Source organism: Diceros bicornis, chromosome 38, assembly GCF_020826845.1.
Source record: "Diceros bicornis minor isolate mBicDic1 chromosome 38, mDicBic1.mat.cur, whole genome shotgun sequence".
Classification (NCBI taxonomy): domain Eukaryota; kingdom Metazoa; phylum Chordata; class Mammalia; order Perissodactyla; family Rhinocerotidae; genus Diceros; species Diceros bicornis.
In genome coordinates, this window is record NC_080777.1 from 6,504,874 (window position 1) to 6,532,332 (window position 27,459).

At 41.3% G+C, this 27,459-nt stretch overlaps 1 protein-coding gene across 1 annotated transcript in view; it reads right to left on the reverse strand.

Annotated features, from left to right (window-relative positions):
- Nucleotides 1-27,459, reverse strand: part of LOC131399541 (kinesin-like protein KIF28P) — a 54,238-nt gene that overhangs the window by 13,580 nt on the left and 13,199 nt on the right. The window contains 8 exon segments of the mRNA XM_058533890.1: nt 2,328-2,434; nt 4,543-4,610; nt 6,327-6,438; nt 10,247-10,401; nt 12,261-12,412; nt 12,415-12,484; nt 17,466-17,501; nt 21,837-22,040. Coding sequence (XP_058389873.1) covers nt 2,328-2,434; nt 4,543-4,610; nt 6,327-6,438; nt 10,247-10,401; nt 12,261-12,412; nt 12,415-12,484; nt 17,466-17,501; nt 21,837-22,040 — 904 coding nt within the window.

Consider the following 27,459-nt stretch of genomic DNA (forward strand, 5'->3'; position numbering starts at 1 on the left):
AGACATCCCCCTGCTTTAGGGATAACCATTTTACTTTCTTCCTTTTCTTGTGGGATTCCTAACCTTTGGAAAGTTCCATCTTCTTCATAGGAATTCTGGAGGAAGAAATTGTTGAGTCTGGGCCTTAGGAGACATGCTCCCACCACTCCCAAAGAGTTCCAGCTCTGGCCCGTGACTTTGGGGGGAGTAAGGTCATGGTGGGGGTGTGGCATTGACGGGCGGCAGAGGGGGTATCTCCCTGACCCACGTAGAAAATTCACATCACAGCCCACCAAGGATCTGGTATAGGCAGTGAATGCCAGGATAGGTACCATGGTTCAGAGTTACAACATACTGGCCCCAGAAGACAACTCATATTCCTCAAATTCCCCCCAAACTCTAATTATCAGTGGCCTTGCCTTCTATCCTCGGCCTTACTCATCAATATGCACCAAGGCCTCTCTGCCTCCTTTTCTTTCATGCCCTGCCATTCTCTCCCCTAACTCTGCCAGTAGTATCATTGTAAGTCATATGTCACATTTCACATACTACACATTCACTGAAAAACACTCACGCCTGTCATGTACCAGACAGCAGTGTGTGTCTGGGTAAGGCTCAAGGCTTCCCATCCGGGGAGCCAGCCTCCGCAGGTGGGGCCAGGGATGCTCACCTGGGCGATGGCCATGTATTGCTGCTGCCACTCTTTGCTAAGCCTGCTCCAGCTGGTGTGCCCAGCTCATCGGATTAGCATGAGGCCCCAGCCCGTGCTCTGCCAGCAGACAGACTGGCTGCCCTGGAAGGAGGGAGGTGTTTTAAGCAACAGGCCTGCAGTGTCACAGGTGAGGCACAGGATAACAACAGTCAGTCTCGACTCCGTTCTCAGTCAGAACTCGGGACTCAGCAGGAGTGGGGAATTGAACTGCACTTCGTGTGAGAAGAAGTCTCTGGGTAAGTTCTACCAAGAGTAGTATCACCTTTTACTCCGTAAGGAACTACAGCAAGGAGGTCCTGTATAGGAGGAGGCACAAAGCTCAGTACCCTATTTTTTGTTTGTGTAGGCATGCGAGAGTGTTTCTTTTAACACCGTCATTACAGGGAATTCCTATAAGGCCAGGGGATTCTGGAAGAATCAAAGATTTATCTTACATTGTTTTTCACATATTCTGTGTCTGTGCTTATGAATAACGGGAATTAGACGCTATGTTTAGGTCAACATCCAGCACGTCCGATTTTTTTTTTTTTTGAGGGAGATTGGCCGTTCGCTAACATCTGTTGCCAATCTTCCTCTTTTTTCTTCTTTCTCCCCAAAGCCCTAGTACAGAGTTGTGTGTCATAGTTGTAGCTCTGCTACGTGGGACGCCGCCTCAGCATGGCTTGATGAGCAGTGAGCAGGTCTGCACCCAGGATCCAAACCGGCGAACCCCGGGCCGCCGAAGCAGAATGCACACACCCAATCTCTCCCCACCAGGCCGGCCCCAGCACGTCCAATTTTTGATGTTACAGAGATTTCTGTCCCAGCAGAGCCATGCCTGGACCAGGTGAGGCACTGACTCAATTTAGGAAGGGCTTGGCTGAGGCTGATGCCTTAGTGAGTCAGACATGGGAACCTGGAGCTAGGGCAGGTGGGGCCGGCCTGCCCGCTGAGCCCGACATCCATTGAGGCAGCCTGGGTGTGTGTGTGTGTACCTTCCAACACTGCTGTTTCGATACTGAACACTTTTACCAATTTTACCTCAACGGTTTTATATTTTGCCTATTTTATCCACCCCATTCTAAAGTATTAATGGGCATAAAATCATGTATACCTTCATGCTGCCAAACTGAAGTCTGAAGCCTTAACTCAAAGCAGTGGTTCTCAATAATTGCACGGTAGAGCCGCTGGGGCCCTTAGGAAGGCCGGCTGCCCCAGGGGTGGATTAACTGTCTGGGTGGGGCCTTGTCGCCAGGTGACTCTAATGCAGCCAGGGCTGAGCACGGTCTCAGGAGACAGTGCTGCTGCTAAGGCTTCTTGAGCTGAAGCATCACTTAGCTGCATGAGGCCCTCAGCAGAATCAACGCCAAATGGCCAAATCTGCTAAGAAAAGAGTAGTCTCGGTAGGAACAATGGCCTCAAAATAAAAATGGCAATAAAATACAGGACTAAAATGGCCACTTTTAAAGGGCACGGCCAATATTTCTTCCAACCGCATGTAAATCTACATTTACCTTAAAGTGGTTTTTTCCCAAGGTCAGGGCTCCCCCCGATTCTAACCACGTGCTTACTGAGCCTGCTGCTGGTCACGCCTCCCCCTGCCCCCAGCCTTCTTGCTGCTGGCTTGGACTCAGCATTGACTCCTGCCTCGGTTTACCTGCCATGCTGGAGTTTCCCCATCTGAGCAGCAGTTTGTTCTCTGTCCTCGACTCTCTCATCAGAGTCGAGGTGTTGACCACGGCTTTGTTCCGGATCTTCTTAGCCCTTTCATGTGCGAAGACGACACACACTCAGGCCCTGGACCTTTCTGCAGTGGGAGCAGCACCACCAGAGCACTGGGCAGAAACCAGGCCTGCTCCCATCTCACCCGGGCAGAGAGAGAGCCCTTCACCCCCACGTGATTCGAGATCCCACCATGTCAGGTTCCAGCAAAGCAGCAAGACCAAAAGGGACTGCAGTGACTTCCACGGTTCACATAAACATGAGCAGCTCCTCCAGGGCCCACAGCCCAGCCCCTGACACGTCCGGGGCCCTGAACACACTTGGTGAATGGAAAAATCTGTCCAATCCCTTCTGCTGCTGCTCCAATAACTCTAACCCTGGAGGCTGTGAGCGACCGCTCTGCCCTGTGCACCAGGCTGCGAGGGTCTTAGAGCCTGTCTGGCTCACTCCCTTCTGGTGTGGCCAGAGAAAACATGGGATGCCCCCGAATATCGCATGGGGCATACTGATGCTAAAACACTCTTGCTCTTCATCTGAAGTTCACGTTAACTGGGCATCCTGTATTTCTATTTGCCAAATCTGGCAACCTTCCTCCTTTCATTTTACACAGATGAGATTGAGGAACAGAGTTTACAAGGCTTGCCCCAAGTCACACGGTCGGTGGCAGATCTGGGATTAGAGCCCAGGACTTCTGGGAACCATTTTCTCTTTCCTCCACATCACACAGTCTTCATCACACAGTCTCTCATCACACATAAAAACTGTTAGCCACAGATTTGCATCTGATAACCAGAGCAAAAGGGAACATTCTAAATATTACTAAAAACAAAATTCGACCTAAAGATCTAGGCTTGTGGTGCAGATGCTGGAAGAAAAGTTCTGATGGTGTAAAATGATATTGAGGCTGCACAGCAAAGGATGAGAATGCAAGTATTTGTCACTTAAATGCAAGGGGCTCCCTCCCTGAGAAGAGGGCAGGGGAAAGAACAGAAGGAGAGGCAATTGCTTGGTGGCATAATAACATCTATCATTTTTGAGCATCAACTACGTGCCAGGCCAAACTCGGCCAGGAAGTGTCCACGCACGATCTCATACAGTCTTCACCCCAACTCTGTGACTAGGTGTCAGCCCCGGCTATGGTGAGGTCTCTGGGGGTTAGGAGGTTCAGGTCACATAGCTGGTGGGGCCAGACTCTGTCTGAAGCACAGGCCCCAGACCAGACAGGGGACACACTAGCGTAGGCAGGCGCTTTCAACTCACACGGAGTTCCGGCTGCCTGGAACGCAGGCTTGAGAATTCCAGGTCCTGTCTGCCCCCGAGGGGAGCGCTGCAGAGGTGGATTCTCAGTGTCTGCCCCGCCAACGCCAACGGAAGGAGGAGCGGTGTGGCCTGTGGGAGAGTTTCCACCCCTGCTTAGAAGCTTCCTCTCCGCATACCCTCCCCTTCCTCAGAAGGGTCAGGAAAAACAGGCTCAGCACGAGTTCCTGCCTTGAAAAGCAGGAACACGGCTTGGCCACGGCCTCCTGCCAGGCTAACGGCGTGGGCTTGTTTCCTGGGCCGGTCGGACAGGAAGGAGCCTGGCAATGAGAGCCCCTCCCCGGGAGGAGAGACCTGGACCTTCAGGCCTACTCCTATAGTCCAAAGAGTGTAACCTGTTGTGTAGGGCCTGGAGAGATGAGAACCGACACAGGGAGAGCTGCAGGGCTGGTGCCTGGGTGCCAACCTCGGGGTTGCCTCTTACACGCTCATCTTCATCTGTCATTAGCACAAAAATCCTGTCACTACGTTCTACCCGTGTCCTAAGCGATAAAAGGAGAAATTGGTGAATATCCAGGCTACTGGGCAGGAAAATTCAGGGAGATGGGTAACCACATCAGGATTGGCATCAATGCTTCCTCTCGTGGATGTGAGCCCACGGCTCCTCCCCCACCCAGGACTGGAGTGACAGAATGACAGGCTCAGGAGGGCCCTGAGGCCCAGTTCTTTCTCCTCTTGTTTCCTCTCAGTCCTCTCTCGCAAGTCATTTTGATCCGCCTTCTCCTGGACCCCTTCCCCAAACACCAACCCATCAAGTATAAGGGTCCTAGAAGAGTTTGCCAGATTTAGAACTTTTTAGACCCACCATGGATAATAAGTGTTCATAAATGTACCTTTCAGCGTATCTTAATGTTGATAAAGTTTCCTCATAGCAGATGTCAGCTGGGCTTACGGCTGCTATCTGTACAAAATATCCCTTTCAGATTTTGTTATTTATGTCGGGGCTTATTGTTATTGTTGATATCATACAACAAACATTCATGGATCATCTTGTAATTTACAGCATTGTTCGAACTTTACAACTCAGACAGAAAACTGAGGCTTAGGGAAAAATAATATGCCCCCAAGGTCACCCAGATAATACCTGGCAGAGCTGGGACTCGAACCAGCCCTGACTGACTGGAACACCTGTGCTGCTGACCTGGGTACGACACTGCCCTCCGCACTGAGTCCCCAGCAGATCTACTCAGGGACTTAAGTGACAGTTGAATGTTGGCACTGCAGAGACCAATCAATTTGCTCATTACTGAGTAGCCATGTGCATGGTTTCAAGTCTGGCTATGGACTTTGGGTTAATTGTTCTAGAATTCAAATGAGAAAAGCTTTTTGATGAACTGGAGGTGGGCAGGGTCACTGAGGGTGAACAGGAGGGAAGATAACTGTCCACGTGGTGGCACGTAATTCAGGGACCTGGAGGCGGTGATTCGGCACATAAGAGCCTGGTGAATAATCCTTTATCTTTTTTTAGCTTTGCGGCTTTTAAAGCTTGTTCATTTCTATCACCTAATTTAGTTAGCACAGCAATATTTCTCAGAGGATATGTTATCACCTCCACGGTAGGAATGGAGGAAATGAGGTTTTAAGGGAAGTGTGCTGAAACTGGGGTTGGAGCCACAGAGATTCTAGAGCTGGGATGTTGGCTTTGCGGATTCTCTTTTTCATTTGCCTCCTGAGATGATCAACGACCACCCTGCCAGCCTCCTACCCACCACGTATTTTTTTGTTGAACATTGTAACGCCCCAGTCAGGGCCTCGTCTTGCAGACCGGAAGTCATCCTCTCCCCGGTGACTGTGCACACGTCTGCTCAGACCCGTTAGGTCTGATTTTGTTGTCTAACGTTCAGAGGGCATCTTACGGCTTCCTTTTATCCCAGGTTCTTGGGGGATGGCTCCTTGAGACCCACAGGTATTGACAACCAGAAAAACTTTAAAATGGAATATTTAAAACTAGTCAGGCAGGATTAAATGATGAAGAGTAGGGACGTGTTTTCCTGCGCATTTTGGAGAGAGGTGCATACAGCAGTTCCCAGCGGTGGGCGTGTCTCTCCTAACCAGGACTGCAGACTGGAGGCCAGCGCGAGGCTGAAGGCAGAGTCCACCTGGTCCTGTCCCTTCCTGCACCAGAAGCTGAAGGGCAGAGAGCCCTGATTCAACAGATAGCACATCGTACCCACTGGGCAAACACTCAACAGTAAGAGTCTGGAGTCTTTGCTGAGATGACGCCATCCAGCTACTCTCCAGGGAAACCCCTGCCTCGTGTGTAACGCAGGCAAAATGATTTCCAGTCTTGCCGTGAAATAACTGTTGGTTTAGAATAATATGATATTGTAAGTGTTATTTTCAAAATTGTTTGTTTTTTCCTGATAATAAAAGTAATATATGTTCCTTGTAGAGAACCCAAAAACTACAGAAAAGAATAAATAAAAAATGAGAATTAGCCATATGGAAACTTTATTTGAACGCTGTAGTGGAAAGAGCTGCAGGAGTAATGAGATAATAGGTAAGAATGTGCTACGTAAATGCAAAGGGCTGCATGAGGGGTATACTGAGAATAGTAATAATAACAAGAACAATAACAGCTAGATCAGTCTAAAATGTTGTAAGCAAGTCCTTTTACCAAAGTGGTTCTGCTGTTCCCACCCAGAGGTGACTGCAGCAGTTTGCTCAGAACAGAATCTCTGTAAGGAATGTGCAAGACTCTCTTCCCCATGCCTGCATCGGCCAGAGCACTGAATGAAAAAGAAGATACAAAACAACAAATTCAAAAAAATGTATCAAGAAGAAATCTGCCTCCCTGGGGATAAGTCAGAACACCCTCAAATCCCCTCTTGGACCCCATAAACCTGAGACATGAGTCTAAATATCCGCTAGTTGAGACACCTTCTATACAAAGATGCTGAAGCAAGATAGCTAACCAGCACAGCCGCTGGATCCCTCTCCAAGGACAACCCTGGAGAAACCATAAGGAGAGAGGAAAGCCCAGATCTGAGGGACTAACACTCTAAAACCTGTGAGGAAAACCCAAAGAGCCTGCAGGCTATTGTGAATTGGTCTATAGAGAAGGGTTGTGATCTGAGGAAGAGGGTGACAGGCTAGGAGTGTAAAGACGGGTATGGGGACTGGGTTTAAGTCCTTTTCTTGCCTTTCTCTCATAACGCCTTAAGAAGAGCCCATAAAGTTAGGACCCTATATGACGATAGCACCAGAGTAAGAGTGAATGAGCAGGAAACATCTCAGTCCCCACCCCGCCCCAGGGGATTACAAAGAAAGCAGTGTTGGCATTGAAGAGAGTAGGGAAGAGGAAGGTGGAAATCCCATCTACGGGAAATTATAATCACAAACAGAGAAATCTAAAAAATTAATCTAGCTGATTTGGAAAAGAAATGGAATGATCTTCTAGAAATGAATAAGTACAATATTTGAAATTAAAAACACCATGGATTGGTTTAACAGCAAATTAGGTACTGCTATCATTGGAATTAGTGAACCAGATAGTTCAGAAGAAATTATCCAGGCAGCAGCCTAAAGACATAGAGATGCGAAACAAGAAAGAAAGGCTAAGAGACATGGAGGACAGAGTGAGAAGATCCAAATAGTCTGACTGAAGTTCCAGAAGAGAAAAGAGGGAAAAAATGAGCAGATGCAATATGTGAGAGATAACAGCTAAGAATTTTCCAGAATTGATGAAAATCACTAATCCACAGAGCTATGGAGGCCAAGGAATTCTAAGCTGGATAAATAAAAATAAATCCATACACAAATGCAACAAAATGACGTTGGAGAACTCCAAAAGAGAAGACCTTCAAAGCAGCTAGGGGAAAAAGACATTATCTTCAAGGGAATATCAATTAGACCAATGACAGAAAACAGAAGAAGAGCATCCTTAATGAGCTGAAAGAAAATGCCCATCTAGAATTATATACCCAGCAAAATTATCTTTCAAGAAGGAGGTGAAAGAAAGATATTTCAACCAAACAAAAACTGAGAGTTTGCCATCAGCACATGATCACTAAAGGAAATTCTAAAGAATATACTTCAACCAGAAGGAAATTGATCTTAGATAGCAGCTCTGAGGTTTAAGGAAGAGCAAATAATTTAAAAAAGGGATAAATGTGGATGCACACTGTGTAAAATAGTAATAATAATGTCTTTTCGAGTTAAAGAATAGAATTAAAATACATATCAGCAATTACAGATGTAGGATGGAGATCCTTATATTATCCAGGAAGAGGATAAAGTATTTACTATTTTTAATGACTTTGACCAACTAAACAGATTAAAGAGCCAAGAAACAGTTAAGTGTATATTGAATTTCGGTATGTGACAGAGGTAGCATAGAAAATCGCTGGGAAGTGTAGGGACTATTCAACAAATGCAACTTGAAGAATTGGTAATCTATAAGGAAAAAATAGTGAAAAGGATGCCTACCTTACATTACACACAGAAATCAACTCCAGATGGATAGGAACTTAAGTGTAATGTAGGCAGACATCTTTGTGACTGTAATTTTCTTAAACAAGACCCAAAAAAATGCAAAATGTAAACCATAACAATAACTTCTGCTCATGAACAGGCACCTTAAAGAAAGTGAAAAGCCAAGCTACCAACTAGGAGGAGATATTTATAACACATATATCTGAGAAAAGAGAGCTAAAAAATACGTAAAAAATGCCTACAAATCAATAAAAAAGGCAATAACTCAATAGAATAATTGAGGAAAACCTAAGAATAGGTATTTTGAGAGGAAACATATTGCTAATAAACATACCATGTGATGCTCAAACTTACCACTAACCAGGAATCTCAAGACCATAATAAGATATATTTACACCCATTTAATTGGTAAATATCAAGAAATCTGACAATACCAAGCTGTGGAAAAGATGTGGATTAGTGAGATATCTTATAGGTTGCTGCTGGGAATGTAAATTTGTCCAACCATTTTAGAAAACAATTTGTCACCATCTTGAAAAATCAGGTATTCACACACTTTACATGTAACCCAACAATTTCAGTTCTTTGTCTATACTCAAAAGAAACTTTATTTTTTTTTATAATTTTATTTATTTATTTATTTTTTCCCCCAAAGCCCCAGTAGATAGTTGTATGTCATAGCCCACATCCTTCTAGTTGCTGTATGTGGGACCCAGCCTCAGCATGGCCAGAGAAGCGGTATGTCGGTACGCGCCCGGGATCTGAACCCAGGCCGTCAGCAGCGGAGCGTGCGTACTTAACCCGCTAAGCCACGGGGCCGGCCCAGAAACTTTAATATATTGATACCCAGTGATTTGTACAAGAATGTTCATAGTAGCACTGTTTGTAATAGCGAGAAACAAAAACCTGTGAACAACCAAAATGCCAAACAACAGGAGAATGAATGAATAAATTGTGGCATTTGCCCACAATGAAATACTACATAATAACGACAAAGAAGTAACAACTACCACTGCAACAACATGGAGGAATCTCATAGACACAACGTGTAGTGAAAGAACAGAAAGTAAATTAGCTATAGCCACACAAAACATCAAAAGATATTGTTAATAATGCTAAATCTAAAAGCAAATCCCAGCAGTTCTACTCTTGGGTATGTACTTAAGAAGAATGAATAATGATCTTCACCAAAGCACATGTACGGGATGTTCACAGCAACTTTATTCATAGTAGTCAAAACCTGGAAACAAACTAAATGTCCATCAATAGGAGAATGGATAAATAAATTGTGACATCTTCCTACAATGGAACACTACATACCAATGAAAAAGAACTAATAACTGCTACACAAAACATATGGATTAGTCTCATAGACACAATCCTTAGTGAATGAAGCTAGATGCTAAAGACAATGACCTCATATAAATGATCACATTTATATGAAAGTCAACACAATTAGGCAAAACTAGTCTTTGGTGACCGAGGTTAATTTCTTTTGGTGGGAGTAAAAGCCTAGGAGCGGGTATGAGGGAAATTTCTGGGTTTTGGAAGTGTTCTATATCTTGATCTGGGTGGTAATTACATCGATATCTACACGTATAGAAATTCATTGAGGTGAACATTTAAGATTTGTGCACTTTATGCAATTTATATCTTAATAGCTTTAAAAAAAGGGCAAGGTCTGGAAGACAGTATAATATTTTACTCTTTTTATAAAGTTCAAAAATAAGTGCCACTAAATAATAATATTCACATGGGATAAAACAAGAAAGGATGAAAGAAAGAAAGGAGGGAGGGAAGGAAAGAAAGGAGGAAGGGAGGAATGGACAGAGAGAGAAAGGATAAACATAAAATTCAAGATGGTGGTTACCTCCAAGGGGACCATTGAAGAGGAATACCAGCTATTTCCTGGGTTGGGTGGTGGTTTTATTAGTGCCTGGTATTTTATTAAAAAGCAATTAATTAGTTTAAAATAAAATATATGAGAGGACGGGGCATGAATCAATGATGACAGGGGGTCATAAACCAGGGGTTATGAGTAATCTAATTTTTATCTATGATCATTTCATGGCACACATAAATACCTATCTGCTGATTATTTACTTGACAACATTTCCTAAATTGGTTGAACTTAAGTTAACTCGTGATCCTTCCCTCAGTCTGTCTCCTTTGGATCGTGAAGATTTCTGCCTTTCACTTCCTACTAAATCCACCAGATTAATACTGGATTGTTTGGTGAGCTCTCCGTCGAGGAAAATCTGTAGGAAAGCACTAGTCATGATCTTAGAGTGGTAGCAGGCTACAAAGGAAGTCAATCTAGTTTACCTTTTTTTTTTTTTTTGGGTGAGGAAGATTAGCCCTGAGCTAACATCTGTGCCCATCTTCCTCTACTTTATACGTGGGACGCTGCCACAGCATGGCTTGATAAGTGGTGCGTAGGTCCACGCCAGGATCTGAACCTGCAAACCCCGGGCCACTGAAGTGGAGCACGTGAACCCAACCACTACGCCACCAGGACGACCCCTAGTTTACCTTTTAAAATATTTTTTAAATTGTATTTCACACTCAAAAAAGATATAAAATTTACAAATTAAAATTCCATCCTCTTTACAATCATATTTTACAGTAATACATTACCGGGCCCAAATGTCTCAGTTGCCCCTTCCCTAGTCTGCAAAGCTATTTCCAATGATACACTAGATACCAATTATTGCTCTAGTATTTACATGGTCAATAAATATTTTAAATATAAAATACTGTGAAATCTGCAAAATAAATAACTGTTCAGGATGCTGTGGTCATGTAGAGGAAAGAACACGGATTTTAGAATGTTATTGATTCCCTTGCTTGTTACATTACTGAGAAAATGACAACTTTCAGTTTCAATCTTCTCAGTTGTAAAACAGAGATAATAGATATTATTGGGATATTATGAGGGTAAAAGAGAATAGACGTATTGGTTCTAACCATACCTGGCGCACAATAACAAGTGTGAGTACTGTTACTGACACCAATAAACGGGGTAGGATTAGATCTCTACACTCATTTTTTTCCAGCTGATTTCTTCTCTTGCCTCTAAAATATCAAGTTAAAACAAATAGCACGGCAAACCATATGTAAAGTTTATGAATTTTACTAACATTGTAAAATCAAGTGAATAGCACTTAAAAGTTGACAAAGTTCTTTAAAATGCAGTATCTTATTTGAGCCTCCCGACATCCCTGTGAGGATAGCTATTCATCTCATTTTACAGAACAGGAAACTCAGACTCAGGAAAGGTAAGTTATTTCTCAAAGTCTCAGAGCTGGTCAGCAAACAGCCAGACATGATCTGATGTTTTCCCACTGTTCCTGGCTACAGCAGGACAATCTTCATTTATTACTATTTTGTCTATTACTAGTGCTGTGGCTCAGAGGTGATAAAATTATAGCTGTCACGTTTACCTAGGCTTTGTGAATAACCATTTCTGAATCAAACTGGTGATATTGTAGACATCACTGGCTGATACCTACCAAGGAGGATGGAGGAGAAAAGAGTGCTCTAGTTTATCAGATTCTAGTTAGTGGATAGTTACATGGATTACCTGGTTTCAAAGACTTTCTCTTGGTACTTGCAAATATTGGAAAGGTACTTCAGTATCTGGTGGTCCCCTAGGGTCATGGATCTGAAAACTGGTCATCATTCTATTGTTGATGCACAGAAGGGCTACTGAAAGAATTCTCCATGATAAACCACGGAGTCATGCTCAGCTCTCCACAATTTGATCAACTTGGGGTCAAAATTCATTCCTTAGAGCCTGGAATTTACTTGAGGGAAAGCAGCCTTTAGTTCCTTGGGCACTTCTGGGATCTGGTAGACCTTACTACCGCCCACCATTAGTCATGGGCTCACTTAGGCCAGGGTGAGGCATGGACGTAGGGGGAGGGAGGAAAAGAGCAAGCGCCTCACTTTCTCCTGCTTCTGACCCTAGAGTCTATGGTGGGAAGTAGCCACCCTAATCCACAGGTCAAATCTGAAAGGATTCCATCATCTGCACCAGCCCATTATGCTACTGGGCACCCTTCCCATGGACGGCCCTTGGCGGGAGATCGGGACGGTGCAGTCACTAGCACCTCACCTGCTCGAACTGGATGGTGATGACCACATGAGACCGGCTGCTGCTGGCGTTCATGTTGGTGGGAGCTGTGGTCCTTATTTTTGTTCCTTGTTCCATCAGCCTTTCAATTTGTGCGTAGTTCTCGCAAGACACTGACTTCAGACCATCCACATAAAGCCCAGCTGTTGGTCTTCCCTTCCCTTTAGCCCTCCAGGTTTCTTGGTTCCAGACAGCAAATCTCTTACCTGTGGAAAAAAGAACAAATAACGTAAACTTCAGGAAGGCAGGGATTTTTGTCTATTTCACTGTTATGTCTCTGCCTAGAATATATTAAGTGCTCAATGAATATTTATTGGATGAATGAATAAAGTTAAATTTTTGTAGGTACTAGACAACCTCATAATCTAGCTAAGAGAGAATCAGGGAAACAGCAGGCAAGAAAATATGAAAACCTATTGTAATGAGTGAAATCAGAAGCACAATTTTTTGTTAGAAATTCATTTTTATTATTTTAAGTATGTACCTAAGGCATTCAACCAGACCATGAACTCCTTTAGGGAGGACCATGTGTTTTTACTGGTAAATCCTAACAACTCCTGACACATAGTAGGCACCCAGTGAATGCTTGTTGAGAGAACAGTGTAACTGGAGAGGGTGACACATAACGTTGAAGACACTGCGTGTAGGGTACCAGGGGAGCTGCTTTTGTGGTGTGATAAAACATTTTAGTAGGTAGCTACAGTCGTCTGACTTTAAACAGGTGCTTCTAAAGCTTTTGTGCTTGAAAACCTTGTTCTCTTATTAACGTAAATATTCTCCTAGCAATCTTGTTAACGCTTTTATTTGGTTAGCAACTCCTTTATGGATAATATAAAAGTAAATCATCCTAGCCTCTTTACGAATTATCCTAAATTTTGTATTACAAAGTAATGAAGTCTCACTTTCCTAAGAACAGTGATAAATGAAAATAAAAATAATTAGAAGTTAGCAACATTCAAAGTACCTAATGTAAGCAGAGGACTTTTTCCACCCAGGTGAAATGCCACCATCCTGAATCTCCACTTCCAAGGGAAACTTATTCAATCCAAACAGCATTTGCTACAGCCAAACCCAACAAGAGAATATGGATAATTCTTTGGATCTTATTAGTATTGGAGATGTGTGTGATATGACACTTAGACAATGGGCTCAGGTGAAAGCCCGTGTCGCGTCTCTCCACAAAAAGCCACTTCTGACAAAGCAAAGTAGGGTGATGCTATGGGAGCCTGGTGGAGCCAGAGGCCCGACAGGGGGTGGTGGGTGTTACATGGTGTAGAGGGATCTGGGCTGGGAATCAGGAGACCTGCATTCTTAGTCCTGGTTCTGCCTCCAACCTGGAAGCTTTGGAAAGTCTCCTACATTCCCATTTTTCTCCTCGTAATAGGAGGGGGATGGATTCAATGATCTCTGAGATCTCCCCCAGCGCGGGTATTCTGTGGCTTTAAGTCCTAGAGTCAAGGCAAGATCCCAGATTGAAGTTTGGGCACAATTAAGACAGTGGACAGAAGGGCCAGAGATAAGAAGACGTCAAGCAGAGACAACTCTGCCTTATCTAGGAAGCCTTTTCTATAACTTCCACCGAATCATATAAATTGTAGGAGGTGGCATCTCAGGCTGGAGATGTGGCTGAATAAAGCTTATTAGAAAAAAGGTAAGTATGTTTATTCGGATGGGATGGAATTGTGGGGGCCCAGAGTCAAGGGCAGATCCTGGCACCAGGACCTTCCAGGTTGTATCTGGAGATTAAATTGATGTTTCTCACAAGACCTTCATCACTCACCTAGGCTATTTTGACCATCTCCCATCTCTGCCTCTATTTGGTGCTCCTTCAAATCCAACATTTTAGAAATCTTCTAAACTCCCAGTCTGATATCTTATTTCCCTATTTAAAATCCTTCCTTGATCCTCCATTGCCTATGAGACAATGGCCCTTTACTTTTTGGCAATCTACGTTTAGCTTCATCTTCTGATGCTTCCTCTGTATCACCTCCCACCGTGTACCCAACTCTGGCTGCACAGGGCACTCTCTGTTCCCTTAAATGCCACGTACTTTCATATATTCCTGGACTTATTAAATCCTGCTGCCTAAATGGCCCCTATTTGCACGGGCCCCACCCCTCAACCCTCCTACAGTCTCACCCAACTCATAAACATCTTTCAAGGCCCATTCTAACTCCTCTGTTGACAAACAACAGACATCCCAGGCAGCATTAGTTTCTCCCTCTTCTATGGCTTTCTGTTCACCACTCCTGCAGCACATATAATATTTTATTACTGTCTGGAGTGGGTGTTATATCTTCCACCAAACTTTTCCAGGGCAGGAATCGCATCTTAGGTTTATTCATCCTCAGAGTTTAGTATGATGTCTGAAACACTAAAGGTATCTAATACACTTCACTTTAATTGGCTGTTGAAGTACCTAATGGAAAAATACCAGAGACTCATAGAATACAAGACATGAGAAGGTTCTTAGGATGTCTCGTGCTCTTATTTTAGAGATGAGGAAACAGAATTCCAGAGAGATTATTCTCATAAATAGGTATCAGCAGGGGGACCACAATGAGATGCTATTCCTCCCATTCTTCCCCACAATAACTTGGTAATAAAGGAAATAAAGTTGTTCTCCTAAAGTTATTGGTGTGAAATAAAGGAGCCATACTGTCTTCCAAGCTCATCAACTTGAAAGAAATAGAAACTTAATCAGTGACCTTAACACAATAACCCATTTGAATTTATCATCAACCTTCAATGGTAATAAATGATTCAGGGAAACATATAAGAAACAAAATGGATATTTTCTCTCTGTAATGTAAAGAGAAAATCATGGAGAGATTTATTCCCTTAATAATAGATATTTAGATGTGATTAAGTGCAAGACTTTGGTTAGCACTTGGAGTTACACAAAAACTATTAGGATGTGGTCTCTGCCCACAAGAAACCTACAATTATGAAATCAGCAAAGAGTTGGCCATTGATGATTAAGCAGCTAGTAACTACGGGGGATCAGAATTGGCCACCTCAAAATATGTCTCTGCCTGAAAGACACTTTGACCCCCACCCCCACTAACTGACCAAAAGAGTTTGGGATGGGAGGCCTGCCCCCAGAACAGGCCATCACCACAGATATCTCTGGGTATCTGGGAGGGTTCTTGCTAAGCCCATTCTTAGTTCTGGTCACCCTTTGTAAGAGACATTTACATTTGTAAACGAAATCTCCATTTGTAAAAGTATCTTCTTCCCTGTACCAGGAAGAAGGGGGAGATGGCCTTACCTAGAATGGAAGGCAGAAGGTGAGGACTTAAATCTGCCTGATAAACTTACCTATTGTTAACTGTGCTGTTTAGGCAATATGCTATCTGACTCCCACTAGGTTCCTATAGAAAACATCTCCCTGGAACCTGGGTCATTTTTTTTCAGGAATTGGAACCCCTTGTCCACTTCAGGCCGGTTGACACCACCAACCCATCTACTGGGCCCACACAGACACATGTCCAATACGCGACTTTTTGACGTCAAGAGGCTAAAAACTCCACCCTCAGGTCATGCTAATGCCGCCATTCTGTGAACATGTGTCCCACGAAGAGGCACGCAGCCTGACTACGTTTGCGCAGATCATCAATTACCTCACCTCTCCTCACCTCCAATCATTTCAGATCACTTGCCCCCTACCCCATGAATATCCCTGAGTCCCTATTTTCGGGAAGCAGATTTGAGATTCACTCTCCAGTTTCCACACTTGGCTGCCTTGTGATTAATAAACCCTCTCTTTCTGCAATCTCAAAGCCTTGGTGTTTGGCTTTCTGGGCGGCAGGCAAAAATGGACCTGGTGCCATAACGATTACAGACACCTTCGTCAGTTTATCCATTCAGCAAACATTAGGGAGCACTCATGCTAAACCAAATCCTGCACTAAGTGCAACAAATAGAAAGGTGCTCACAAGGAAATCATTATCTGTTTGGGGCCTACAAATATGTAAATAAAATTTTACAGTATAATAAATGCAAAAGGAAAGGGCAGAATGAAAAAACATTTGCTGAATATCTAGTATTTGCTAGGCACTACATTACAAATTCAAAATTTAGTACATCTTATTGTGTTTCATTCACATATTATTTTAAATTCTCTACTTTATAAATGAACAGACTGAGCTCTCGGATGGAGTGATTTTCCAAAGTCTCACAGCCAGTAGGTGAGAGAGCTGAGATTTGAAACCAGGCTCTTTCTATTTCTAGGAGAAGGCCAACTATGGCCTTGGGCCCAGGTCAGCCCGCCACCTGTTTTTGTATGATCCCTGAGGTAAGGATGTTTTCCACTTTTTTATTATTTTGCAGGGAAAGAGTCACCCTGAGCTAACACCTGTTGCCAATCTTCCTGTTTTTTTTTTTTTTTTTCCTCCCCAAAGCCCCAGGGCATGGTTGTACATCCTAGTTGTAGATCATTCTAGTTCTTCTACGTGATCCTCCACCACAGCATGGCTACCACCACAGTGTGGTTCCGTGACCAGGAAATGAACTCGGGCTGCTGAAGCAGTGAGCACCGAGCTTTAACCACTAGACCATCAGGGCTGGCTCTTACATTTTTGAGTGACTGAAAAAAATTAAAAGAAAACTATTTCATGACACATGATAATCATGTGAAATTCAAGTATCAGCGTCTTTAGGTAAAGTTTTATTGGTACACAGACCGTTCACCTTCTTATGATCTGTGGCTGCTTTTGTGCTGCAACAGCAGAGTTGCGTAGCTGCAACAGAGACCGTATGGCCCTCAAGCCTAAAATATTTACTTTATGGCCCTTTGAAGAGAAACCCTTTTACAACATCATTCTGGCTGAAACCACCTGCCTCAGGATGTACAGAGGGGCTGACATTTGAGCTGGATTTTGAAGGTTACTGGTTTCTTTAAGGGCAGAGAAAGCAAGAAGGGTATTCTAGGCAGAGAAAGATAGATACATGAAAGAATGACGTGCTGGAAAGGAAGATTAGTTCTTTGGCTGAAGCATAGAGTGTGTGGAGATAAAGGAACATAAAATGAAACTGGACCTAGAATGAGGTAGTTAGGGCTGGACAGTCAAAGCCAGGCTAAAGGGTTTAGATTCATCTGTAGGACAAGTGAGGGGGAGCCCCTCATGTTTACTAAGCTGCAGAGGGTCACTCAGATTTGTGTGTCAGAAACATGATCACTGTTACCTGTTCATTGTAAATTTCCAGCATACTGAATGTAACCTGCACAGAAAAGAGCATAAAGTACATTAGATTCTCTTGAAACAGTTATCTTTGGAAAAAAGTAATATGGAAACAACATAAATGTCTAGCAAAGGAAAAGCTAACATTAAATATGATAAAGTTCTATTTCACATGCAATGTGAGATTCTCAAATAATTTTAATGATGTGGAGGAAGTTCTTAATACAAATTAAAAACATACAAAACTGTGTGTATGTGTTTCAGTCTCAGTTGGGAACAGAAGAAGGTGGTTCTTCGTTTGCTCACTCTCCAATCTGAACATACGTAGAGAAAAGTACTGGTCTTTACCTTCCCGTGCTTTTGGAATATTGTTGGCCAAGCTTCCACCTCTTAAAAAAGGAGACTGGAGGAATCTGAATGACTCCCGTTTAGAGAAAAGGCTCTAGGATACAGATATTTTCCGCCACCATCCCCCACCCGTGAAAGAGCTAGCTTGTCTGTTAGTCGCTCCCTGTGTGTCTTGTCAGTCAAACCTCACATCCGCAAGCTTCCACCTAGCTTCAGAGTGTCTCGTGTTTTAAAAACGAACAAATGGCCAAGGAGTAGCAGACAAGGAAATTCTCCAATACGAAAGAGAGATCAAAACAAACAAGAGAAAAAAGGAACTCGGAGAAAACAGACAATGCAGAGAGTACAAGACAACATTTTTTAAAAGTCCTGTAATTAATAGCTTCAGAGAGATAAAGAATTATATCCGTGAAAAAACGGGGTGCTGTTAAAAAGGAACAACCAGAGAATAAGAGTGTTTGTAAATTAAACATATAAAAGATATTGAAATAAAAATGTACTAGAAAGATCATAAAACATAGTTGATGAGATCTTCCAGAATGCAGAATAAAAAGACCAAGAAATAGAAAACAAGAAGTAAAAGATAATAAAATTAGAACATTAGTACAAGAGGTCCAAAATACAATGAATAGGAGTTCCAGAAAGGGAAAATATAAAAAACAGAGGGAAGAACATTATAAAAGAAATAGAAATACAAAAGTTTCCAGAATTGAAGGACAGGAATTTCCAGATTGAAAAGCGCCCACTGATGGGTCCAGTATGACGAATGAAAAAAGGCTTACACTCAGGCACATCAGAACATCAGGGATAAAGAGAAGATCATAAAAGCTGAGAGAGAAACTGACCATCAAAAAGGTTACACGCAAAGAATTGGGAATCAGAATGGCACCAGACTTCTCAGCTGCAACCTTGGAAGTTAAAAGGTAATGGGATAATGTTCTCAATATTCTCAGAGATCTGAATTCTATTCCAGATAAACTTCAGTCAAGTGTAGAGGTTAGAAAAGATGTTTTCAGCTGTGCAAGGATGCAAACAATGTACCCTTGATGCACATTTTTCTGAGGAAGTTGCAACAAAAGGAGAGAGTAAACCAAGAAAGGGAATATATTGGATCTAGTAGTCCAAGGAGCCAACAAAGATGAATGTTGAAATAAGGTTCCAGAATGATGGTTTTGCAGTAGACTTGGAGAAACACTGCTCCAGATTGTGGCAGGAGAATAGATGACTCCTGCTGAAGGAGACCCCCCCAAAAATAATGGAACTGATAAGTTTGAGTCTGTGGAAAATATTATTAATAGGCAAGTGATGGTTATTCAGAGTACTTAGAAAAACATAGATTTGTAGAAAACTAGACACACACACAAGAGGCAATTCAAAACTCAAAGAAAAAGTGTAGAAAGGATGTATGTATTACTTGGTTCAGCAGTGAACAATATTTGCACAGCTAAAATGTTAAACACTACTGATTTAACCAAATTGTATAATAATGCAGGGGGTGTGTGGGAAAATGTATCGCAATGGAGGGTGTTAGCATGACAGAGTTAAATTTTCTTTTGCTGTGGTGGGAAGAGAGTAGATAATGTGTAAAATTTTTTTTCTAAAAAAAAGATATGAGACCAGCCTGGCATAGTGGTTAAGTTCAGCATGCCTCACCTTGGCAGCCTGGGTTTGTGGGTTTGGATCCCAGGTGTGGACCTACACCACTCATCAAACCATGCTGTGGTGATGATCCACACGCAAAATAGAGGAGAACTGGCACAGATGTTAGCTCAGGGCGAATCTTCCTTATCAAAAAAAAAAAGATAAACCAACATTATTTTAAAATATGGAGATAGAGACTAGGGCAAACAGCTAAAGAGTTGAAGAAGGTCACCTGTGGAGAGTTATGGGGAAGTGTAGGAGGGACAGGCAGGAGACCAGTGGTTTCCATTATAAGCCTTTCAGTACCTTTTTTTTTTTTTTGATGAGGAAGATTGGCCCTGAGCAAACACCCGATGCCAATTCTCCTCGTTTTGCTGAGGAAGATTGGCCCTGGGCTATCATTCATGCCTATCGTCCTCTACTTTATATGGGACACCACCACAGCATGGCTTGACAAACGGTGCATCAGCGTGTGCCCAGAATCTGAACCTGCGAACCCTGGGCTGCCAAAGCGGAGTGCGTGCACTTAACCCCTACGTCACTGGGCTGGCCCCACCACTTTTTTTTTGGTGAGGAAGATTAGCCCTGAGCTAACATCCATTGCCAATCCTCCTATTTTTGCTGAGGAAGATTGGCCCTGGGCTAACATCCTTGCCCATCTTCCTCTGCTTTATATGTGGGATGCCTGCCACAGCATGGCCTGATAAGCAGTGCATAGGTCCACGCCCAGGATCTGAACCCGGGAACAGTGGGCCACTGAAGTGGAGTGTGCGAACTTAACCACTATGCCACTGGGCTGGCCCCTCATTACCATGTTTTAAATAGCTCTATTGAGATATGATTCACATACCATACATTTCACCCATTTAAAGTGTACAATCCAACGGTCTTTAGTATATTCACAGAGCTGTGTGACCATCACAATTAAATTTAGAACATATTGTCTCCCCAAAAAAGAAACCCATTAGCAGTCACTCCCCATTCTCTACCTTCTCCACTCCTCTACCACCCATCCCAGCCCTAGGCAATCACTAATCTACTTTCTGTCTCTATAGATTTCCTATTCTGGTCATTTCACATAAATGGAATAAAAAAATATGTGGTCTTTTGTGTCTGGCTTCTTTCACTTAGCATAATGTTTTTAAGGTCCATCCATGTTGTAGCAGGTATCAGATGCTATGTTCCTTTTTATTGCCTAGTAATATTCCATTGTATGGATATACCACATTGTATTCATGCATTTATCAGTTGATGGACATTCAAGTTGTTCCCACTTTTTGGCCACTGTGAATATGTTGCTGTAGAATATTCATGTACCAGGGTTTGTGTGGCTATAGCCTTTCCTTCCTCTTGGGTATTTGAGTGTTTAAACTATACTTGTATTACTTTGAAAAAATTTTAATTAAAAAATTAGAAATATACCGAAATGTTAATAGTATTTAGTCCGGTGATGAGATTTTGAGTAATTTCTATTTTCTAACTTGAACACATTACTTTTAAAACCAGGAAAAAATTAAGATAAAAAAGATGATGCATTGTTGAATTTTCATAATACAAATTTAATCTCCTCTGCCATTTAAAGGAAGCAGAAACATAGACTATGCTTACAGGTATTTGTTGACATTTTACTGTGTTTTTTTGTTTTTGTTTTTTTTTGCTTCAGGAAGATTAGCCCTGAGCTAACATCTGTGCTAATCTTCCTCTATTTTTTTGTATGTGGGTCACCTCCACAGTGTGGCTGGTGAGTGGAGTAGGTCCAGCACCCAGGATCTGAACCCACAAAGCAGGGCTGCGGAAGTGGAACGCGTGGAACTTTAACCACTGGGCCACGGGTCGGGCCCTATTGTCATGTTTTAAAGCTAATTACATTAACGGTTACTCTCCATCTTGAAAGTGTCACCAACCTTCAATGAATCTAAAATTCAGTCTTGGGCCTTCTATGCTAGGGCAAGTGAGAAACTATGCTGAGACAACTAAGAAGCCAAATAACATTCTCTATTTAGAAAAAAAATCAGTGAATTAAGAGGAGAACACACCCACAACCTTGGTAGAAGAGGGAAGCAAAGAAAGCCATAGACTTGAGTCAGCTAATGTTTTGTGTTACAAGCCTCAATACTAATCCCTTGTTAGTGTTAGCATTTAAGATGTCTGCTTCTATGCTACTCAACACACATTTTAAAAGTATTTCCTTGGCTTTGCCTCCACAGAACCAGAGAAAATTCAACGTTTTATTTAGCTGCAACTTGATTTTGTAATCATGTAAAGATTTTGGTATGGAAAATTAACATTATCCTAAAACAGAGATGCCTATAACTTCCATTTGGGGTGGGAGATTTCCAAAATGAAAAAAAATTCCTTAAAGAAGGGATTCTAGAATAATATGTACCTGGTATTCTTGGTTTCTCTCTCGGTTCTCAATTGCTTGAAAGAGCTCTTCACACACATTTGGGATGATACACTTGTTGGCACCAAACCCAATCATGGAATAGCTTTTTCCAGAGCCAGTCTGGCCATAGGCCAGGGGGGTGGCATTATAGCCTTGCCAAGCACTGTCCAGAATTCCCCGGCCAAGATCATGGAAAACATCTCTCTGGAAAGGAGATGGCAGGGATCATGTTCAGCTCAGGCTTTTCACAATATTCTTAAATCTAAAGTTCTGGTTTAATGAGTTCCACCTTCATTATATCATGCGACTGACTTGAAATATAACTCAGATGCTGCCTTAGAACAAATGGAATAAAGCTGGAAACCAAAAAAAGCATTTGTCAATTTGGAATACACTGATCACCGTGGATCTTCAACTAGCTAGTATCCATCAATAATGAATTTATGTAATTTACAAACTGGCCAAAACCTGGGCTAAGTTTTTGAAATTCATCAATTAGACAAAAATTTCAAGGCATCGAGGAACAGAGACAGGTCAAAGCGTTTTCTCCTTTCTCTTTATTCTTTAATCCAAACAGTAACATCACAAAATTCCCACAGTAATTTTAGCCCTGTGCTGGTGAACATGTTACCGCACAAAGGGCACGATCTGCTCACTGCGAGACAAAAGCCAATCCTCAAGAGGCAAGATGGTGGCAGAGAAAAGGCAGTTTGTTACAGCCTGCTACCAAGAGAGAAGATGGCTGACTAATGTCCAAAAGATCCATCTTAGGATCGCCACGCCAGATCTTTCAGTTTTCATTAATGATGGCTGTCAGCATAGACTCTCTGTTCGGGGGTTTTCACATTCCTAAGGAACTCAGAAGAACAAAGTTATCATCTTATCGCAGCCGGAGGTACATGCACAAGCAGGGGTCGTAAAATCTACAGAGCAGTTAGATCTCCTGGAGGGTGCATATCCAGCTGGGTTAGTTAGGCAGAGGTCATTCAAAGTTACAATAGGGTTTCTTTTCTACAATATGGCTTCCCTCCTGTCAACCTTGTCTTGAGCTGGTATCAAATTCTTTTCTTTTTTCACAAGACCCAGTGGTTCTGAAGCATTTCTCCAACACACATATACATGTGCATCCTTTTTTTTTTTTTTAGGTGGGAGACACAGATGCTTGTGCCCACAATTGCTTGAAAGAGAGGATGTTGTTTGCCTCTCTTGTTGTCTGGGCCACGGCCATAGCCAGCAATAATTCTCTTATTTCAAAGAGTACATTCCTCTCTACCCTCTAATATCAATAAAACAGTAAGTAAGCATTACACACTCCATTTGTTGCAATATATACATTTGTGTAATTTGTATCATTTTTATTTCTGCGAAAGATGCACATACCAACTTAATGTGATTTACATAAGGACAGTAGACAACCAGTTTTCTTAAATTATTCATTTCTCATGAGAAAAGAATAAAAAATTATTATACTGCAAAGGTTAGGGGAGCTTCAGGTCTAAAATGTGGAATTTAACCGGTGGTCTCCCAGAACACTGTGACCATGCTTTTACCAGAAAAATGTATTTATAGAATGAATATCTACTCTACCTTAGGAGCTATTAGCTTAGTAGAGCAATGAGTTTTGCTGTCTTTTCTTCTCTGTGATAACTGGAAATTTGGGAATATGATTTTATTGTTAATTTTTATGGATTGAAAACTTTAAACAAGTAATACAGAATTTTATTGAATAAATCCTAGAGAATAGAATCATTCTATAAATTTTGTTAACTGTACAGTTTTTCTGTATAGTTTTCTATTGAAATATCTTTTGGGATCAGTTATTTGTATACTAGATAAGCCAAGACATCATAGAACGACATTTTTAATTTCTTCCTACTCACCATCCTATAACCGACTATATGAAATGTTTTCCTACACTATAGTATGTAATACAATAATTCTGCAGTGTGTTAATAGGTGGTCAACAAAAAATAGGTGGTTATCATCCGTTGGGGATGAGAGGGAAAGCTGTTGACAAAGTTAATCAGGTTTCTTTACAGCACAATTCTTGCATTCTTTTAAAACTATCTTTTTATAAATTGAGATATAATTGGCATATAACATTGTATTAGTTTTAGGTGTACAACATAATGATTTGATATATGTATATATTGCAAATGATTCCCACAATAAGTTTAGTTAATATCCATCACCTTATATAGTTACAAATTATTTTTTCTTGTGATGAGAACTTTAAAGATCTACTCTCTTAGCAACTTTCAAAATATACAATATAATATGTTTAACTGTAGTCACCATGCTGTACGTTACATCCCCAGGACTTATTTATTTTATAACCGGAAGTTTGTACCTTTTGACCCCCTTCGCCCATTTCACCCACTCTCCATTCCCCACCTCTGGCAACCACAGTCTGTGCTCTGTATCTATGATCTGCTTTTTTTTTTTTTTTTAAAAATTGAAGTATAGTTGACATACAATATTATATTAGTTTCAGGTGTACAATCTCCTTTTTTTGTTTTTAGATTCCATATATAAATGAGATCATACAGTATTAGTCCTTCTCTATTTGACTTATTTTGTGAGGAAGATTAGACCTGAGCTAACATCCATGCCAATCCTCCTCCTTTTGCTGAGGAAGACCGGCCCTGAGCTAACATCTATTGCTAATCCTCCTCCTTTTTTTTCCCCCTTTTTCTCCCCAAAGCCCCAGTAGATAGTTGTATGTCATAGTTGCACATCCTTCTAGTTGCTGTATGTGGGACGCCGCCTCAGCATGGCCAAACAGTGCGTCGGTGCACACCTGGGATCTGAACCCAGGCCGCCAGTAGCAGTGTGGATTTAACTGCTAAGCCATGGGGCCAGCCCCCAGGATTTTCTTCTTTTTTACAGCTGAACAATATTTTGTTGTATGTGTATACCACAATTTCTTTCTTTCTTTCTTTCTTTTTTTTGCTGGGAAAGATTCACCCTGAGCTAACATCTGTTGCCAATTTTCCTCTCTTTTTTTTTTTTCTTTTCTCCCCAAAGCCGCAGTACATTGTTATATATTCTGGTTGTAAGTCCTTGTAGTTCTTCTATGTGAGCCACTGCCACAGCACGGCTACCAACAGTTGAGTGGTATAGGTCCACACCCAGGAACTGAACCCGGGCCGCCATAGTGGAGTGCACCGAACTTTAACCACTAGGCCGTCAGGGCTGGCCCTACATACCACAATTTCTTTACTCGTTCAGTCCTCAATGGACACTTAGATTGTTTCCATGTCTTGGCTACTGTAAATAATGCTGCAGTAAACATGGGGGTGCAGATATCTTTTCAACATATCGATTTGGTTTTCTTCAGAAAAATACCCAGAGGTGGAATTGCTGGATCACATGGTAGTTCTATTTTTAATTTTTTGAGGAACATTTATACTGTTTTCCATAGTGGCTGCACCAATTTATGTTGCCACCAACAGTGCACAAGGGTTTCCTTTTCTCCACATCCTCGCCAACACTTATCTCTTGTCTTTTTGATAACAGCCATTCTGACAACTGTGAGGTGATATCGTATAGTGGTTTTGATTTGCATTTCCCTGATGATTAGTGATGTTGAGCACCTTTTCATGCGCCTGTTGGCCACTTGTATGCTTTTTTTGGAAAAATGTCTATTCAGTTCCTCTGCCCATTTTTTAATTGGATTGTTTGGTATTTTTGCTATTGAGTTGTATGAGTTCTTTATATATTTTGGATACTAACCCCTTATCAGATCTGTGACTTGCAAATATTTTCTACCATTCCATAAGTTGCCTTTTCATTTTGTTGATGGTTTCCTTTACGTACAGAAGTTTTTTGGTTTGATGTAGTCCCACTTGTTTATTTTTGCTTTTGGTGTCAAATCCAAAAAATCGTTGCCAAGACTGATGTCTAAGAGCTTATCACCCACGTTTTCTTCTAGGAGCTTTACGGTTTCATGTCTTATGTTCAAGTCTTTCATCCATTTTGAGTTAATTTTTGTGCGTGGTCTAAAGTAGGGGTCCAGGTTCATTCTTCTGCATGCAGCTGTCCAGTTTTCCCAACACCATTTATTGAACAGACTATCTTTTCCCGGTTGTATGTTTTTGGTTCTTTTGTTGTAAATTAATTGACCATACCTACTTGGGTTTATTTCTCAGCTCTCCAGTCTGTTCCATTGATCTATGTGTCCATTTTTATGCCAATACATTCTATTTTGATTATTATAGCTTTTTAATATAGTTTGAAATCAGAAATCAGCTTTGTTCTTCTTTCTCAAGATTGCTTTGGCTATTTGGTATCTTTTGTGGTTCCATACAAATTTTAGGACTTTTTCTTCTATTTCTGTGAAAAAATGCCATTGGAATTTTGATAGAGATTGCATTGAATCTGTTGATTGCTTTAGGTAGTATGGACATTTTAACAATATTAATTCTTCCAAGCCATGAGCATGGAATATCTTTCCATTTACTTGTGTCATCTTCAGTTTCCTTCATCAATGTCATAGTTTTCAGTGTACAGATCTTTCATCTCCTTGGTTAAATTTATTCCTTGGTATTTTATTCTTTTTGAAAAATACTATCTTTATTGAAGTAAAATTAATATTCATTAAATTCATCCATCTAAAGCATACAGTTTCATGAGTTTTGACATATGTATTTGGCCGTGTGATGACCACCACAATTAAGATTTTTAAAAAATTTTCATCATTTTGAGAAGTTCCCTTGTGCCACTTTGCACTCAGGCCCCTCCTCCACCTTCAGCCCCTGGCCACTAGTGATTTACTTCCTGTAACTATAGTTTTGTTTTTTCTTGAATTGCCATTTAAGTGGAATTGTACAGTGTGTAGTCTTTTGTATATGGATCCTTTCACTTAGTTCAATGCTTTGAGATTCATCCGCGTTGTTGCATGTAATCATTAGTTCCTTTTATTGATGAATTGTATTCTATTTTATAAATATATCAAAATTTTATTATTCATTCACAACTTGATGGACATTGGAGTTTCTGGTTTGGGACTATTACATATGAAGTTGCCATAGACATTAGCATACAGGTGTTTGTGAGGACAGATATTTTTATTTCCCTTGGAATTGCTAGATTGTATAGTTAAGTGTATGCTTAAATTTTAAAGAAACTGCCTGTTTTCCAAAATAACTGAAACTTTTTGCTTTGCCATAAGCCCTATATTAGAGTTCCAGGCATTCCACATGCATGCCAACATTTGGTATTGTCAGTTTTTAATTTACATTTCTCTAATGACTAATGAAGTTGGACACTTTTTCATTGGTTTTAGGTAATTTATATATCTTCTCTGGTAAAGCCTCTGATCAAATCTTTTGCCATTTAAAAAATGGACTTTTTTCCCTTCTTTTTTATTCTAAAAATTTGGTATATATTTTGGATACTTTATCAGATATATGTTTTGCAAATACTTTCTTTTTTTGTGGCTTGCCTTTTCATGTTCTTACTGGTATCTCTCAAAGAGCAAAAGGTATTTTTTTTTTCACGAGTCTCATTTATCAAATATTTTCTTTTATAGTTTGTGTCCTATCTAAGATATCTCTGCCAAATCTGAGATCATGACAATTTTCTCCTATCCTTTCTTTTAGAGGTTTTATAATTTTACCTC